The sequence below is a fragment of the Electrophorus electricus genome, chromosome 11 (genome assembly GCF_013358815.1).
Source record: "Electrophorus electricus isolate fEleEle1 chromosome 11, fEleEle1.pri, whole genome shotgun sequence".
Taxonomy (NCBI): Eukaryota; Metazoa; Chordata; class Actinopteri; order Gymnotiformes; family Gymnotidae; genus Electrophorus; species Electrophorus electricus.
This window is the reverse complement of record NC_049545.1, coordinates 8,630,717-8,646,316: the sequence shown is the minus strand read 5'-3', so window position 1 is coordinate 8,646,316 and position 15,600 is coordinate 8,630,717. Positions and strand designations below refer to the sequence as shown.

At 42.5% G+C, this 15,600-nt stretch overlaps 1 protein-coding gene across 6 annotated transcripts in view; it reads left to right on the top strand.

Moving 5' to 3' along the window:
- The window catches only part of pcdh15a (protocadherin-related 15a), a 167,135-nt gene that overhangs the window by 73,219 nt on the left and 78,316 nt on the right, over positions 1-15,600 (top strand). For all 6 annotated transcript variants that reach the window (XM_035531806.1, XM_035531808.1, XM_035531809.1 and 3 more), the window contains 5 exons: positions 7,572-7,732; positions 8,558-8,713; positions 11,876-11,995; positions 12,129-12,239; positions 14,256-14,426. In XM_035531806.1, coding sequence (XP_035387699.1) covers positions 7,572-7,732; positions 8,558-8,713; positions 11,876-11,995; positions 12,129-12,239; positions 14,256-14,426 — 719 coding nt within the window. The remainder of the gene's footprint in view (positions 1-7,571; positions 7,733-8,557; positions 8,714-11,875; positions 11,996-12,128; positions 12,240-14,255; positions 14,427-15,600) is intronic.

Here is a 15,600-nt window from a genome sequence, read left to right as displayed (position 1 = left end):
GACATATATAGTAAACGTATTGATTGGTAATGTAGAGTAATACATTTAACTGCATGAATTGTAATTGAAATATTTGTGTGTTAGGCTGCTATTGTCAGAACAGTGTTTATCTCAGGCAGGTGCACTGCTGAATCTGGGCACAACAGGTTCTGTGTTCTTTTTGTCCATCATGTGCTGCTGAGCTCCCAAGCATCAATCCCCCGTGATCCGTCACTGTTGGAGGTTGGGGTGGGGGATCATAATCAGAGAACAGAGGTACCTGTTGTGCCTCTCACTGGGTTCCAGTGTGCATCTGCTGACTGGCACTGTCTGGGAGTGGCCATGGATGTGTGTGTGTGTGTGTGTGTGTGTGTGTGTGTGTGTGTGTGTGTGTGTGTGTGTGTGTGTGTCTGTGTGCATCAGCAGGCGGGGGGGGGGGGGGGGGGGGGGGCTGGTGGACTGGCAGAAACCACAGATGGTGTTTTGTTGTGGTGGCAACACGCCGGGGCCCATTAACACATGAAGCATCTCAGTGGCGGCAATGCTCGAGTGCATGCCACACCGATAATGCCCAATGGACCCCCTCCCCAGCTAGAGAAGCCAGTCACGCGTATGACAAAGCTGTCTGTTTGTGTGTGACGGGGGCTGAAAGCTGCACACAAAGTTTTCTTTCCATTTTTTAAAGTCCTTGCTGCTCACCTTTTCCCCATTCATTCTTCATTTCTCATGGTAGTGCTGTTCTCTGAGGCTTACCCATCCCCTCTGGGGATCAGACTTGAAGGAAAATATGCCAGCACTATAAAGCAGCAGGAATAGCAGCAAGGAGGTGCATGCTGGGAGTTGTGGTCCTAGGCAGAAATTAGTGAGGCAGTTTATTGAGTTTAATGAATGGAATTTGCTCAGGCTGGATTGCGGTTTGAGTTTAATATTTGTGGCATGCCCTGGCAGTCTTTTTCTGAGGAAATAGGCTATAGGGTTTGAGAACTAGGCTGACTCACTCTTTCTCTTCTGCTCCTCTTTGTTCACTTCATTCCTTTTGTGTGTGAGCATGTGAGATTGTATGCTGTTGTGATTCCAGCTGTCTTCTGCAAAGATGACACAGTTTTATGAAATGAGTGCTTGTTAATTTGACTGAATGCTGGATATTGGCTTGGCTAACAGAAGTAAATCTTAACCTGCTTCAACTGTGCATGTGACTTTGTTATGCCAAGTCTTTTTGCTAGCTGATGCTGATTCTGAATGATGTCACTCTCTGTCTGTCTTTGAGGCTACATGGGGGGAAAAAAAAGTAGATGCATTTTGCATCTTCCAAGGTTTTGCATAATTTTCAAATCATAATTTTCCTGAATCAGTGATTATACTTGCACATTCTCTGAGGGCATTGGTAATCTGTAATTCATGATATCTTGTAAGCATCAGCAATCAAAACGTTAGAAGTCTATCTAATGATTCAAGTAGATCAGGAGTGCAGATTTTTTGTTGTTGTTGTTGTTGAGTCTTGTTTGTTGCTAAATGGGCAAGGATTCAGTCCGAGCTACAGTGATGTCATCATTCAAGAGTCCATGTGTCCCTCGTCACTGCTGCAGTGGACACACAGTGTTTCCTTACTTATGAACTGCTCTGCATGCAAGCATAATTATTTGTTATATTTGTTACAGCTCTTCTTAAAATATGAAACACTTGACAATAAAATTAATGGACAGGCTCTCTATCAGCTTGAATTCAAATGAATGGACCATTTTGGGAGAACTGTGTGCTGGTTGCAGTTCTTTCTGTACACAATTCTCCCAGTTTAGGAGAGTAAAAGTACTTGCATGTTCCCTCATTAACATGTCCCCTCATTAACAGTGGGATGAACTATGCAGTGTCCCGAAGCCTCTCTGATGTTCTGAGGCTGCAATAAATGCACCCAGACTCCCTGACTGCTGCTTCACCTTACAAATGGTCAGTCATCCACAAACACATGGAGCACCTGTGGATATTTTCAGCATCCAAAAGAGGAATGTTATTGAGTGACTGAAATCATACTGAATTTCAGAAGAAGCCGAAAAGCCCCCGAAATGAACAGGAATAAAAACAGCTGCATTAGAGCCCTAGCAGTGCGTCAGCAGGAAGGTATCTTGTAAAATTATTTTTGTGCAGTCACAAATTGTAGGCAGTTGTTAGCAGCAAAAGCTCTGCAGTCAAGTGGTAAACAGGACAATTGTGTTTATTATTGGTCCAGTTATTTTTGGTCCTCTGAAATGGAGGGACTGTATGCAAAGTTCTGTAACCCTCAAATTTAAGATGACATTTTGTGCGTTTCATGTTTATTTAAAATCCAGTGTACAAAAAATGAGCTACTGTCCAATAACTTAAGGGCTGTGCTGTAATGACAGAAGCAAATAATGACAGAAGCAAGCTAATATCAATCAACTTTTATTTGTGGCTTTCAAAATTCAGATGCCTTTGTCCTGCAGAATAGTGGCCACACATCTTCTCTCTGTTTCTGAAGAAATAGGAATTTTGGCTTATTAAGTCTTTCATGCAGCAATATGTCATGTAGCAATATGTCACTCTGTGCCACAACATCATATAGCAGTGCAAGGAATATATTGATAACTGCAGTTAATATGCTTTGAAATAAACACAACCCTGACTGCTGAAGAAACCTAGCTTGATCTGTAGCTTGTTTTAAGGGATGATAATGGTGGAGCTGCAGATGATGACGCATACTCTGGAAGTCCCAAGCTTCTGCGCTCTGCTTCTATTATGACTAACCTCAAGCTTCGGTTCAAATTTCATAAACTATAGGCTACTCCTTTTCCTCAACATCTCCTGACGGTGCCTAACAACAGAGCAAAGAGGATAACACCCATGCCATCATCAACTACGAACACCATGGACCATTGATGACAACAAACGGTTTTAACCTGTCTCTGAAAGCTGCATCAGGGAGCCACTGAATGAGGACTGTGTAAACTTTCCTCCAGCAGCAATCAAAGTAGTCACCATGAAAGACTGACATTCTTTCATACTATACACTGAATGCAGCAGTCATGCAAGCAGCCACCATTCATTCTGTCCTCCCTTTTCCTTAAAACTCCTTCCATGGGCCTGTGCAGACAGAGGTGTGTCATATAGCTCAGTAGGTTATCTATAGTTCAGAGACAAAGAAGGTATTCCAGAAGGGCCAGGCATGCACTGCTCAATAGAGCATCTCTGGTAAAGCTCCCAGAGCTGCATGGCTCAGTTATAGGAAAAACTGTTGAGAAGCTGTTCAGACGGATGTGGTGGATGGAAGAACATGCATCAGAAGAGGTGTATGCTGGAGGTGTAAGCTGGCTTTCTCTGTGCAGACTGGCAGAGCTGTCAGAAGAGGTGTAAACTGGCTTTCTGCGTGCAGACTGGCAGAGCTGTCAGAAGGGGTGTTAGCTGGCTTTCTCTGTGCAGACTGGCAGAGCTGCTGTGATGGGGTAGCTCATGGATAGCAGTCTACAACTAATTGTACTTATACACAGGATAAGATGTAAAAATATCCTATGCCATACTTTTAGAGCTTCACATAGGGCCTTACGAACTCTCTTCAGCAACATTGCAAGCTTTTCTCAGGGGTCATCAGGTAGGCACCTCTGGTGAGAGATCTGGTGTCTGTGTCCCATTCCCCTGCTAGCTCACTTTTTAAACCAAGCCACACCTCTAAGTGCAAACACAAAATGGCCTTCCTGGTGACTAAGGTTGTACCCAGACCCACTGGCACCATTAATGCATGTTCAGAGTCACCAGTTCAATATGGCCTTTTACACACTAGGCCCCTAACACAAACCGTAAAATAAAATAACCTTTTAAATATCCCAATGAAAATAGTTATATATATATATATATATATATATATATATATATATATATATATATATAGAGAGAGAGAGAGAGAGAGAGAGAGAGAGAGAGAGAGAGAATGAGAGAGAGAGAGAGAGAGAGAGAGAGAGAGAGAGAGAGATTTCTCTAAAATGTCCAGTATGAATATGTCAGTGATCATGTGGTCTGTGTGCATGCATCAATGTATACTGATTTGTTTTGTTAATGTTTGTGAGACTATTCTTGCCTGTTCTTTAAAGACCCATTTGGAGATGGAGGGTAATCAACATTAGCATTACACACCAGAGATGAAATGCAAAGGGTCTGTCACACATTTATCCAGTCTACATATTGCATTGTGTGTCAGGTGTGGCCTCAGGCAGTGTCAGTATCCCACTCCCCCAAAAAGTCAAACTTTGTTAAACAAGAGTGAAGGCGGATTCGTCCCTGACAGAGCTAGAATTAAAAATATTCTTGCTTAATTTGAACAGAGTTAAAATGAGATCTATTCTAACTTTATTTGAACGGAGTTAGAATGATATCCTTCAGGCCTTATTTGAACACATTTGGAATGAGCTCTGTTCTTGCTTTATTTGAACTAAGAAATAATTCTGAATCATAATAATTCAGATTCAGTGGCGCTCGTCATAAATCTTTTACAGTATTTATCAAAGCAATGTGTTATTCATTTCTCTCTCCTGCTTTCTCTCACTCCCAATCCCACTCTCTCTGGTTGCTTTTCCCTGAGCTGCTGCATGAAAGAACTTGTGATAACAGTACTTTTGGATAAAAAGCCTATTCCTAATTAGATGGAGGTCTTCACTAATAGCGGTTTAATCCTAGCAATTGTTGGCCTGTTTTCATTATAGTTACACTGTGATAGTTGAGTTGCTTAAGGTATCAGCTCCTTCATTTTAGCCCCCCTCCATCCATAATTGCTCTACAACCATACTATGCTTCTCCAAATTAAAACAAATCTAATGGTAGAAACTTCCCCATAAACAACACTAAATTCACAAAATGTATTCTTTCTGATTCAAAGGCACAATATGTGTAGTAGAAATTGTGCTATTTTTCAAAGCAGGCATTTGAGTAATAATAATTTGAGGCAGTGTTGACTTACTGACAATATCCATTTATCTAGTTCATTGTATTTGACCTGTGAAGACATTTCTTCACAGAGGGGAAAATACAGGTTGTGCCAGCATGGTTTAGGTGTAGGATGGACATACTTCAGCACAGCACAATATTCAAAGCTGATTTTCCTGTGATCTAAGTTGATTTTGACCCTGCACTTTGAGAATAGGTGGTACTTGTATTATTGGAGGCACTGAATACAGCACGGGGTGACAATCAGCACAGCATTCTGAAAGGGCCCTATTAGCAGTGGAGCAATGTTTGGTAATAGTGGACAAACATCAGCTGTACACTGCAGTGTCTGGCCTTGAATAAGGCCTTTAGGCAGCTGAAGAGAGAATGAAAGCCTGAACAGTTTCTTCACTTCTGTTATCGGCCAGTAAATGGTAGTTGAATGCCTTTCATGAGTAAATCAACTACACACATAGTTACACACAGAGAGAGAGAGAGAGAGAGAGAGAGAGAGAGAGAGAGAGAGAGAGAGAGAGAGAGAGAGAGAGAGAGCTATAACCAAAGAGAGCTATAGCCACAAGAGTCACAAAATTAGATGATTTATACCTACACTTTTAAGCAGAGGTCACATATTGTGTGTATGAGTGTTTCCACATTTCATAATGTTATAATTATGAAATAATTATTTATTGCATTTGTAAATCAAAGGTCATAATATTTTTGTTTTCACCATAATCTGCTACTGAAAAATGTAAGGTAAAACACAGAGCTGTGTGTGAAGGTCTGGCTCTCAGATCACAGAGGACATATGAATGGCTATCCTGTATAGTGTTTTGAGACATACCCTAAAGAAAATTTAGATTTTTTTTTTTTTTCAGAGTGCTATTGTTGAAACAGCTAATGACAAATCCTGGCAAATCAAGCTGACTAATTGGACTCATAGAGGCTTGGCCTGTGCTTATAAAAACTTTGAGGTATCCTTCCTGCAAGTGAGAACTCATTTGAATTAATTCAGGATAATGTAAATATAAGACCACATCCCTGCAGATAGCCGACAAGTGCATACATCAGGCTCAGCAATTTTAGTTCAAGCCTTTATTATGTCCCTTTTGAAAGCTCCTGAATGATGCTTACACTTTGGAGTTGCCATCGTTACAAGCAAATAACCTTGCACTCCAACTGTCAGCATCAAGGGGTGGGATGAAGGCACATTCTCTTCCAATCACATCTGTTTGTATAACACAATAGGATGGCTAGTGACCATACCTTTAAATAGTGCTATCATTTGGATTTATGAGCAGTGACAACTCATGAATCCAATGAGGAAAATGATTATTTAGTCCTTATTTAAATAAAATGATACAGGCCACGGATATGATGGTACTGGTAAGTTGTAGGGACCTTAGGCAAATGCCTACTCCACCTGTATGTAGTATCAGCTGTATGTGTTTTATATGTGTATATGTTGGGGTGGGTTTTTTTTTAATGGTAAAAGACGGTGATTAATGGCTTTACTCTCTGGGTGCTTGTGTGCATGTGTGTGCAGTTGAATGCATGATCACACTTAATTATTGGTGTGAAAAGGTTTCTGCAAAGGCGGTAGAGGTGCAGAGCCTGTACATGAGCATGTGCTCTGTGAGTAGCTCAGCACATCTGTCTCTGTCGTGCCTGTATGCATTGCTGTGCTGGAGTGAAGTCCTCTGTAATAGCATTCATCTCACTCCCCCTTCACTTTCTCGGCCGTACAGAGCAGTGGTGATCAGAGAGCACAATCCCCTCTTCTGAAGTATCCCAACCATCATCTGACTGCTGGCCATGGCCCTCACATGCACTCCTCTCCAAGGTCAAATGCTGTTAAGCTCAATCAGCCTCCGAATGGCAGGGGTCTGCCCTGAAGCAGGAGCTTCGATGATGCCCTTGTGGCCTAGATTGGTTTGTTCTTCACAGGGCATTCTGACAGCCCAAGCTCAGTTGTAACTGTGGCAATGGAGCTGGGCATGGTCTAACTCAGAATTGTTTCTGTGGGAGAAGAATATTTCCCAGGAGCACCAAGTGAGGCAGGAAAAACAAAAAAAAACAAATGTTGCTATACAAACAGGGGGGCAGGGGGGAGGGGGGGGGGAATGCAAAATTTTGTGCTATTATCTGAGTATTAGTAATGATCATTGTGTTTGATGTAAAAGAACATTGGAGCCTTTTCATAGCTTGTTTTGCAGGAGAGGTTATTGTTGCCTGGGAACTGTTGGAGAACAGATTATTGTGCCTGAGCCTAGAGGTTAGGAGAGGGATGGTATTATTTGTTACACACTAAAGGGAAAGAGAAGTATAATTATCTCAGGAGACAACAGAGGCCTCAGACAGCAATATTGTGTTTATCATACTATTCATTTACAACCTACGCATTTTCAAAAGATGGAACACACCCACTGGTGGGGAGATATTTATAATAAATCTGAAAGAAGTTGCACATCAGCTAATGAACCTCCATACTGCAGTACTATTACTCAGTCCTGTCATGATTACTGTACTTTTTCTCCAACTGATAGTCATGTATTACCCAGTGGACACGCAAATCTGAGAGTGGAGGCAAACTGAAATTTTATGTGCAAGTAGGATACTCAAACTGATTCTTTCTGCCTTTCTCTCTCTCTCTTTTTCTCTCTCAGGGACTATTCTGGTGGAGAATATGCAGATTAACGGGCGTGTGCAGAACCCTGAGCAGACCATCTCTCTGACTCTGCTAAGGAACTATGACTACTGGGTCATCCTAGACCCTGTCCTCCAGAGACTCTACCTCAATAGCACTGGACGTGTGCTGGACCGAGACGTATGTGGGAACCTTTCTCTCTTGTGTGCAGTTTGAGAAAACCTACTCCTCAGCAAAATGACTTGTGCTGTGAATCATAATATGTAATAGAGAGAATAATATGCCATGTAATAAATTTAGCTAATCCTTTGAAATAGCCTTATATTAAATGTAGACTATATGTACTCTATATGTACAATATACTATATGCACAAAACCCCATATTAGTGGGTTTTGTCTATGTGTATATCTCTGCACAAATTTGTGTGTGTGTGTGTGTGTGTGTGTGTGTGTGTGTGTGTTTGTGTTACTTCATGTCACTCACTTTTTTGTCTAAGACAGCTCACAGGTTTTGCAAAGTGACACTAGATGATAAGAGGGTTGCTGTGGAGCTATTTGGCCCAGCAGGGGAGATGACAGAGCAATAATGCCTCTATAGGATCAAGATTACATCCCCCCAACTACCATTACCATTATCCATGCTGTGGAGAAGTTTGACACTCTATTCAATCGGCTGGAATGTTTATTTTTGTGTTTACACCCTGATTTATTTAAGAAAGAAAGAGAGAGAAAATGAGAGAAATGGATGAGAGAGAGAGAGAGAGAGAGAGAGAAAGAGCAAATGCACTCTAGTCTGACACTCCTTTATGTGATTTATTATATTTTATTTATTTATTTACTTGTTTGTTTTGCTTTTTTATTTATTAAGTTTTTTGTCACAGCAGGTCTCTTTGTTTACTCTGGGACACAGGCCCATCTCTCTGCAGAGCACTGAGTTTGAGCTTCAAGTCCTTTCTGATTTCATACATGATTTAATCCACCCCCTCTTTCCTCTTTCCCTGTCAGCCCCCGAACTCCATCACATCCATAGGGGTAGATGTGCAGTGTACCAACGAGAAGGTAGGCATTGTCATTGTGCATGAGGTGCGGATACTGGTGCGTGACAAGAACGACAACTCGCCTCAGTTCCAGCAGTCCAGCTACTACGTGGCAGTCAATGAGGTGAGCACCTTATAGCCTCTCTGTCCCCAGAGCAGCCACCACCTGCCCACAGTAAGGGCATGTATAGCTACTGTCAGTTATTGAAGCAACTAGTGGGAAAGCCTCTCCTAGTTTTGCTTTTAAGATATACAATTAAAGCTACGAATTACAAGTTAGAACTTAATTTAAAAATATGTATTAAAAGCAAACTAAGTAAAACCCCAGGATCATTTCAAAATACTGTGAATTGTGAAAAAAAAACTTGAAAAAAATTAGGAAAAAAGCCCACCATCAGATTTTTAATCAATACATAAATAAATATGTAAATAAATAACTAAACATTATGCAGTTTGAGAATGGCAAATATGGAACCACATCTCTTTGAAGCAACTTGATCCTGTAGTAAGTGCTTTAACTAGTGTAATGTGTATAATAGTATAATGTGTCTAAATTCACCAGTCTACAGTTCCTCAACACTTTACTTCTTCTCGCTGCCTTTGTCTTTCCCAATGACCAGGCTGAGAGTCACTCAATCAAACTTGTGCCATATCAAAGCATACCACTATTTTTATTTGACCAAAATACAAATTGAAGTAGTGACTCAACCCAACCAGGAGTATCTTAACAAAATTATCTATGTCTGTCAATGTCAGCCCATTGTCAGTCAACATCCATTTTAATGAATCGGTTAGCCTTTTCTCAAGCCCATCATTAATTCACCCACAGTACAAATGTGTGATTTTGAACTCCAAGAGTAGAAACATACCCATCCAAGCTTCCCTAGACTCCTTTTAGTCTCAGTGTATTTGCTCTTCCCTTTTTTCTTCTTATTCTTCCTCTTTCTCTTTTTTTCCTCTCTTTCTTTCACTTTTAATTCCAGCTCCAACCCAAATTCAATCAGCAATGCACAAGAGCTAATAAATGGGGATTTGAAATCACTCTAAAAGCACATATGCTGATGACACAGTACTTGTGCATGAGTGATGCAGTTGGGTGGACAGCTGCAGGACTTGCGTTCCCTTGCTCAGCATCCTCCTGCAGGAGTCCGGAGCCGCTAGGCTCCAGGGCTTGCCATGTGCTGCCTGTGTGCTCCCAGCCCCACGGGTGGAGCGCTGCGATTGGAGCGGGGGCTCTGCCCCATCTCTTGATTAAAATGATTGACGTAAAACTCGTACCCATTCTTCATGTGAGAGAGGCAGAGGGGCAGTCTGACACTGGAGCAATTACAGTCGGCTCACGTTCTCCCTTTGTCCATCAGATCAAAAATGGTCTCTTCCTCTCTCAGAGCTAGAGACACATATACAAACATGCACACAGACACACACACACACACACACACACACACACACACACACACACACACACACACACACACACACACACACACACAGACTGTAAGAATAACTTATAAAATATTAAACATAGATTGCAATACCCATTTATACGTTTTAAAAAGCTTTTGTGAGGTTTTCTAAAAGTGTTTGTATTGTACACCAGATATAGAGGGGTTTCACTATGCCAGTAGAACAGAACAGGATGATAGAATGTTCTATTTTCTCCTCTGGTTTTTTTTATTTTCATTTGTGTGTGTATATATGTACAGGAGTGTCTTATATTTTATAGTCTTCAAAATGGTCAAATTTATCAAAGACCAAGCTTTGGATTGAGGACGGCTTTGTGTTCTCTTGGGCTTCGCTTATCCAGCTGCACGAAGTGGCCACCTGGTTTGCTTTTCTAACACTCTTGAAGATGTTCCCACACAGTGCCCACGCTGTGTGTGTGTGTGTGTGAGTGTGTGTTTGTGAAAATAGCACTTCTGAAATATTAGTGTGTGTAGACATGCTGTACATAGACTTGGTAATTGCATAGAGCTACGTAGATCCACCTTTCCTGAACTGCAGGGCATTAACATAATTGAGAGTTGGTGCTAAGCGTGAAATTGCTCTGTTGCTTGAGCGCATGTGTGTGTGTGCATGTAGATGTTGTGTGTGTGTATGTGTGTGTATGCATAAGCTGCAGTAAAGGAACTTCTGTAGCTGTGATTCTCTCACACTGCTTTGCCTAATTCCAGCCTGCAGGATGCATTCGATCATTACCAACAGGGCTTGTGGAATCCCACAGTTAGTGCAAGAGTCACAAAAGCAGACATTTTGGCACAATTTATTATCAATATCATAGTTGTATGATTCATTTTCCTGGTATGCCCATGTGTGCATGTGTTTATGTGAATAGGTACGCTACCTTGGTTTATGTTAACAAAAATCCCTTTGGCCAGGGACCACAAGGGCCAGAAGAGAATGAAAAATGAGCAGATCTTTGACTTTCTCATAGCTTTAACTGCAACCTGGTGGATGGCTACTGCACTGTAAATCCAGTCGAAGGCAGTACACATCTCCATAATGCAGCCTAAAGAACATAGAACACTAACTGATATCGACTTTCAGTGATTTGAGATGAGAATGATCCTGAGCTTATTCGAAATATTTGGGTGCACTGAAGGAATTGAGAAATATTGGAGGAGAGATACACACACTAGCAGTTGGCTGGCTGTGTAAAGGACACTGAAACATCTCAGAGAACCAGTTAATGTACTGGTTTAGCATTCCTGGCTGCTCTCTAATATTCAATCCAAACAGTTAAATCTATTTTTACTCACTAAATGTGTATGTCTGTTTTTGTTTTGTTTTGTTTGTGTGTGTGTGTGTGTGTGTGTTGGCTGAATTAGAGAATGTCAGGTTGTGGTTCTGCCAAAGCCAGCTGAGCTCTCAGAGCCTCAGGGCATTCACCAGCTACCACCCCCATTTCTCTGCCACTCTGTCTGTTTCCTTCCTTTGCTTTTTTTGGGTTTGTTTAGCTTTTCTCTCTCTGTCTATCTCATTCTTTCTTTTTCTCTCTTACCATGTAGTCAGTTTTCCCAAGGGAATTCATAAAGTGTTATAGGACATGTAAGCAGAAAGATGTGAAAATGCATACTTGCACACACACACACACACACACACACACACACACACACACACACACACACACAAACAGCCCCCCAAATGCATGGGTCAACATCTGTGGCTTAGTTGCAGTGTTATTGCACAAGCTGCACCCAGGCCTGTGATGTTTGTACTGCTGCTGGTGGATGTTTGCAGATGTTAGGACCTTCTCCTTGTTCATGTAAACACTCTCCACCCCCAGCTCAGTCCTATTGGCACCACCATCTTTACTGGCTTCTCAGGAAACAACGGAGCCATTGACATTGATGACGGACCGAATGGCCAGATCGAGTATGCCATTCAATACAACCCCAATGATCCGGTACAGTACAGAGTTTACATCACATACTCAGATGCCTTTATGCCCTATGCTATGATCGGGATCAGAAGTTACAGAAGGTTGGATTCAAACATTCCAAGCTTTGGCAGTGTAACCCTCACCTTCTCTCTCTCAGCTGTCGAATCGGACAGTTCGGGTGGCTAGTGCACTGTCTGGCAACATCATTCTTGCTGAGAGACTGAACTATGAAGAGAGGACACGCTACTTCATCATTGTCCAGGCCAATGTAAGACTTTTAGTTCAGAGTTCAGCTTTAACTCTGATTTCCCTGTTACGATGTTTGTCTGTTTTCCAGTGTTGCTCAAAGGCTGTAGCCTCTCTATGTGTACAAGCTTTGGCTTTTTACTTTATATATGCAGTGACTTTGTTCCACATTTACTTATCAATGTATTTATTTATTTTTATGGCCAGCCTCTTCCTTTTGGCTGAATGCCTGACAGAGGCTGCATGTGCTTCCTCCACTGCAAATGAATTGGCTATTTTCAGTGAATCCATCAAATTTTAAGCTGTTATCAGTGTAGAAACATGTCAGAATTTTGCAACAGCCCTATGAGAGCATAATGGCAGCTTTGTGGTGTAGCTGAGGAGTGGGGACTTTTCTCATCTTGTCCCAGCCCGGGTTGTGTCCTCTGTGCCCTTTCCTGGAGACTAACCACTCCATTCTTCTTGATGTGTCTTTCCTGTGTCGGAATGTCTCGCTCCCATGACTCCCCGTCAACCCACACTGGAGAAGAGCTCTTCCCTGTCTGAAGCATTCCTCAGTCTGAGCACGAGCTGCATGCACAATGGCTTTGGCAGTAAAGGGTCTTCACTGAGCTGGCCACAGACCCATGAGAGATTGTGATGTGTGCTGGGCATACTTTTATGCAAGCAGACAGCCCACATGACTGCTTTATCACTGTGCTTGCTCCCCAAAGAGCTCGCTGCAGTGATTTCAGCAGTGAAAGTGGATAATGATCTTCTGGACAAGGGGGTCATTGTTGATGTTTTTCCTCCATCGTCTCACCTTTCTCTTAAAAAACAAACAAAAAACAAAACAAAATGGCTCCCCTCCACACCCTCCGATTTTGTGAGAGTTCATGATGTACCACTCAATCCTGGCCTGACTTACTGAAGCTCTATATAGAGATTTAATTCTGTTGTTGATAAAGGTTGGACCATGCTGCACTGCAGGCTCTGTCACTCATAGACTTTTTTCCCACTGTTTTCCATGGAAGCTCTTTTTTGTGACATTAAACCTGCGCTTCTCTGGTGGATCATTTGTACAGCAGGTAGAAAAGCAGGCTTTTCAAGTCCAATTTGTGTTACTGCAAGAGCATGTCCACTTTTGAGTAAAAACACACATAGAACAGTTGTCTTATATATTGGGTACCTGTTTATTCTGAGGCAGACCCAGTATACATAAGCAAACACTTTGTTTTCAGCCAGACTCTCTCCTGTCTCCTGCAAACTCTCCAAAACCCAATAAAAATGGAATCATTGCACCTCTATTTTCTGACTGTATGTTTTAATGTTCTATTCTGTGGTGTATTTTACCTTACTTTCTGGAGATGTTCCTATAACTGTGATGGTCTTATGGAGTTTATTTGCCTACCTAAGACATATTCTGTAAATGAGGAGGCCTTTGCGAGGAGGTTCTGAGCTCCTCGTCCTTGCTGTTTCATACAGACCCTCTTCAAGGCTCCTCCTGAATAGCAGTAAACAGGTTGCCACTGTGTTTTTACAGTGAAGGCTGCAGTAGTTCCCTCTCTCTCCTCTTAGACTCTATCAAAGAATGCATGTGTGTCTTTGCAATATACACGTGTTTATGTGTGTGTCTGTGCATGAGTGATGGCTGAGACATTATAAAAGGCCCAGTATGTGGGTGGTGAGCGTGATAGCTACTGGATTTCATTTTGCAAGTAAAGGGGTCATAATGTCAGTTCTCTGATGTGTTTCCCCAAAAGGACCTACATTAACCAACTACAGTGGCACTCAGCACATAGCCACCTGGAGTCAAGTGCTGTTGATGACCATGACAGTAGGAGCAGGATCTCATCAGCTGATATTGAACCCATGACCTCGCTGGTGCTGAGGTCATGGCTGAATTCTGGGCCACTGCCCCTCTCTCAGTCCTGCTCTGGTTCATCACAGCACTTTTCCTCCATACCTAACCTCTTTTCACTTTACAGCTCTTTTTGGTGAAGCTTTTTGACCTCCTGCCCATTTTAGTCAGTTAATAGGCCTGCTGTGTGTTCTGCAGGACCGTGCCCCTTATCTACCCAACCAGCGTACAGCCACCACCACACTCACCCTGGACGTGCTGGATGGGGATGACCTGGGGCCCATGTTCCTGCCTTGCGTGCTGGTCAGCAACACCCGGGACTGCATTCCCGTCTTCTACCGTGTGGTCATTCCTGAACTCACAGAGCCGGTGAGAGCAGAACTTGGCCGTCTAACACAGTGCTGCATCATAAGGCTTCCTGGATTTTTGTCCATTTAATGAAGTTTTAGGGGCTGTCTGGGGAGTTGGTTGAATGGAAGAATTAGCAAGGCCTGTTAGGTACCATCAACCACACACCACTTAGCTTCATATCATCTATCAAACACATAAGAAGCACTTGCTGTGTGAATGTTTGTTTGAAGGCCAGTGTGAACACTTTCTCCGAGAACTTTCGTGTATGTGTGTGTGTGTTTGTGTGTGTGTACACATGAGCTTGTATGTGTGCACATGTGAATATTCAGCTTGGTTTATAGGGTCCCTGCATCAGAAACGTGGGAGTGGTATCTAATAAAGTGACAAGAGTGGAGACCACTGCTAATCTAAGTGTCTGTGATATTTGAAGGAATAGGTATTCTTGTGTTTCTTTGCATTTTATGAAAGTGAGTGCGCTTGCACCCAAAAGGAACAACACCTTGCCTTATTCAAAATGCCAACCTTTTCCTTCCTTCCCTTCCCTGTCATTTTGTGTGGTTTGCAGTCTGCTCCAGTGTCTTAGAGCTTTAGCTTACACTTGACTTAAGATAAAATGGTCAAGGCAGGTGGAGCGAACAAGAAGAGGGTGGGAGGATGGAGAGAGAGGTTGAGATGAGAGGAGAAAGGTGGGCAATGAGAACACTGTCCCAGATGGATAAAAATGGACAGCAGAGCGAGGAGAAGGGTGTCAGCCTTACCAAAAATGTATAGGCCTCACTGCTCATCACAGAGGATGAGAGAGCATGGGATGGGCATTAAAGGGTCCTGACGCTGACCCATTCTAGGTGTGGGGCACTGCAGGCTTCCTGAAGACCTCGGGACCCTCTTCCACCATCAGAGAACAGAGAGAAAAGCCTAATAAACAGGCACCTCATTTGTCTGTGGTTCAGTGTGGCTTTAGCATATCTGTGGCTTTAGCATATCTTTAGCATATAATTTACAGACAGCTAAATGTGTAGATGTTAGGAGCTGCACTACTTGGAAAAGCTGGCTCCTCTCCTGGCTGTACTCTGGCTGTTTTCTGGCCCACCATGTGCTGCTGTGTGCTTCCACACAGCCCTTATTTTTGGCTATGGCCATCTGAACAAAATAAGACTTAGGAGTGAACCTAAGGAAAGGGGAACACCTGCTG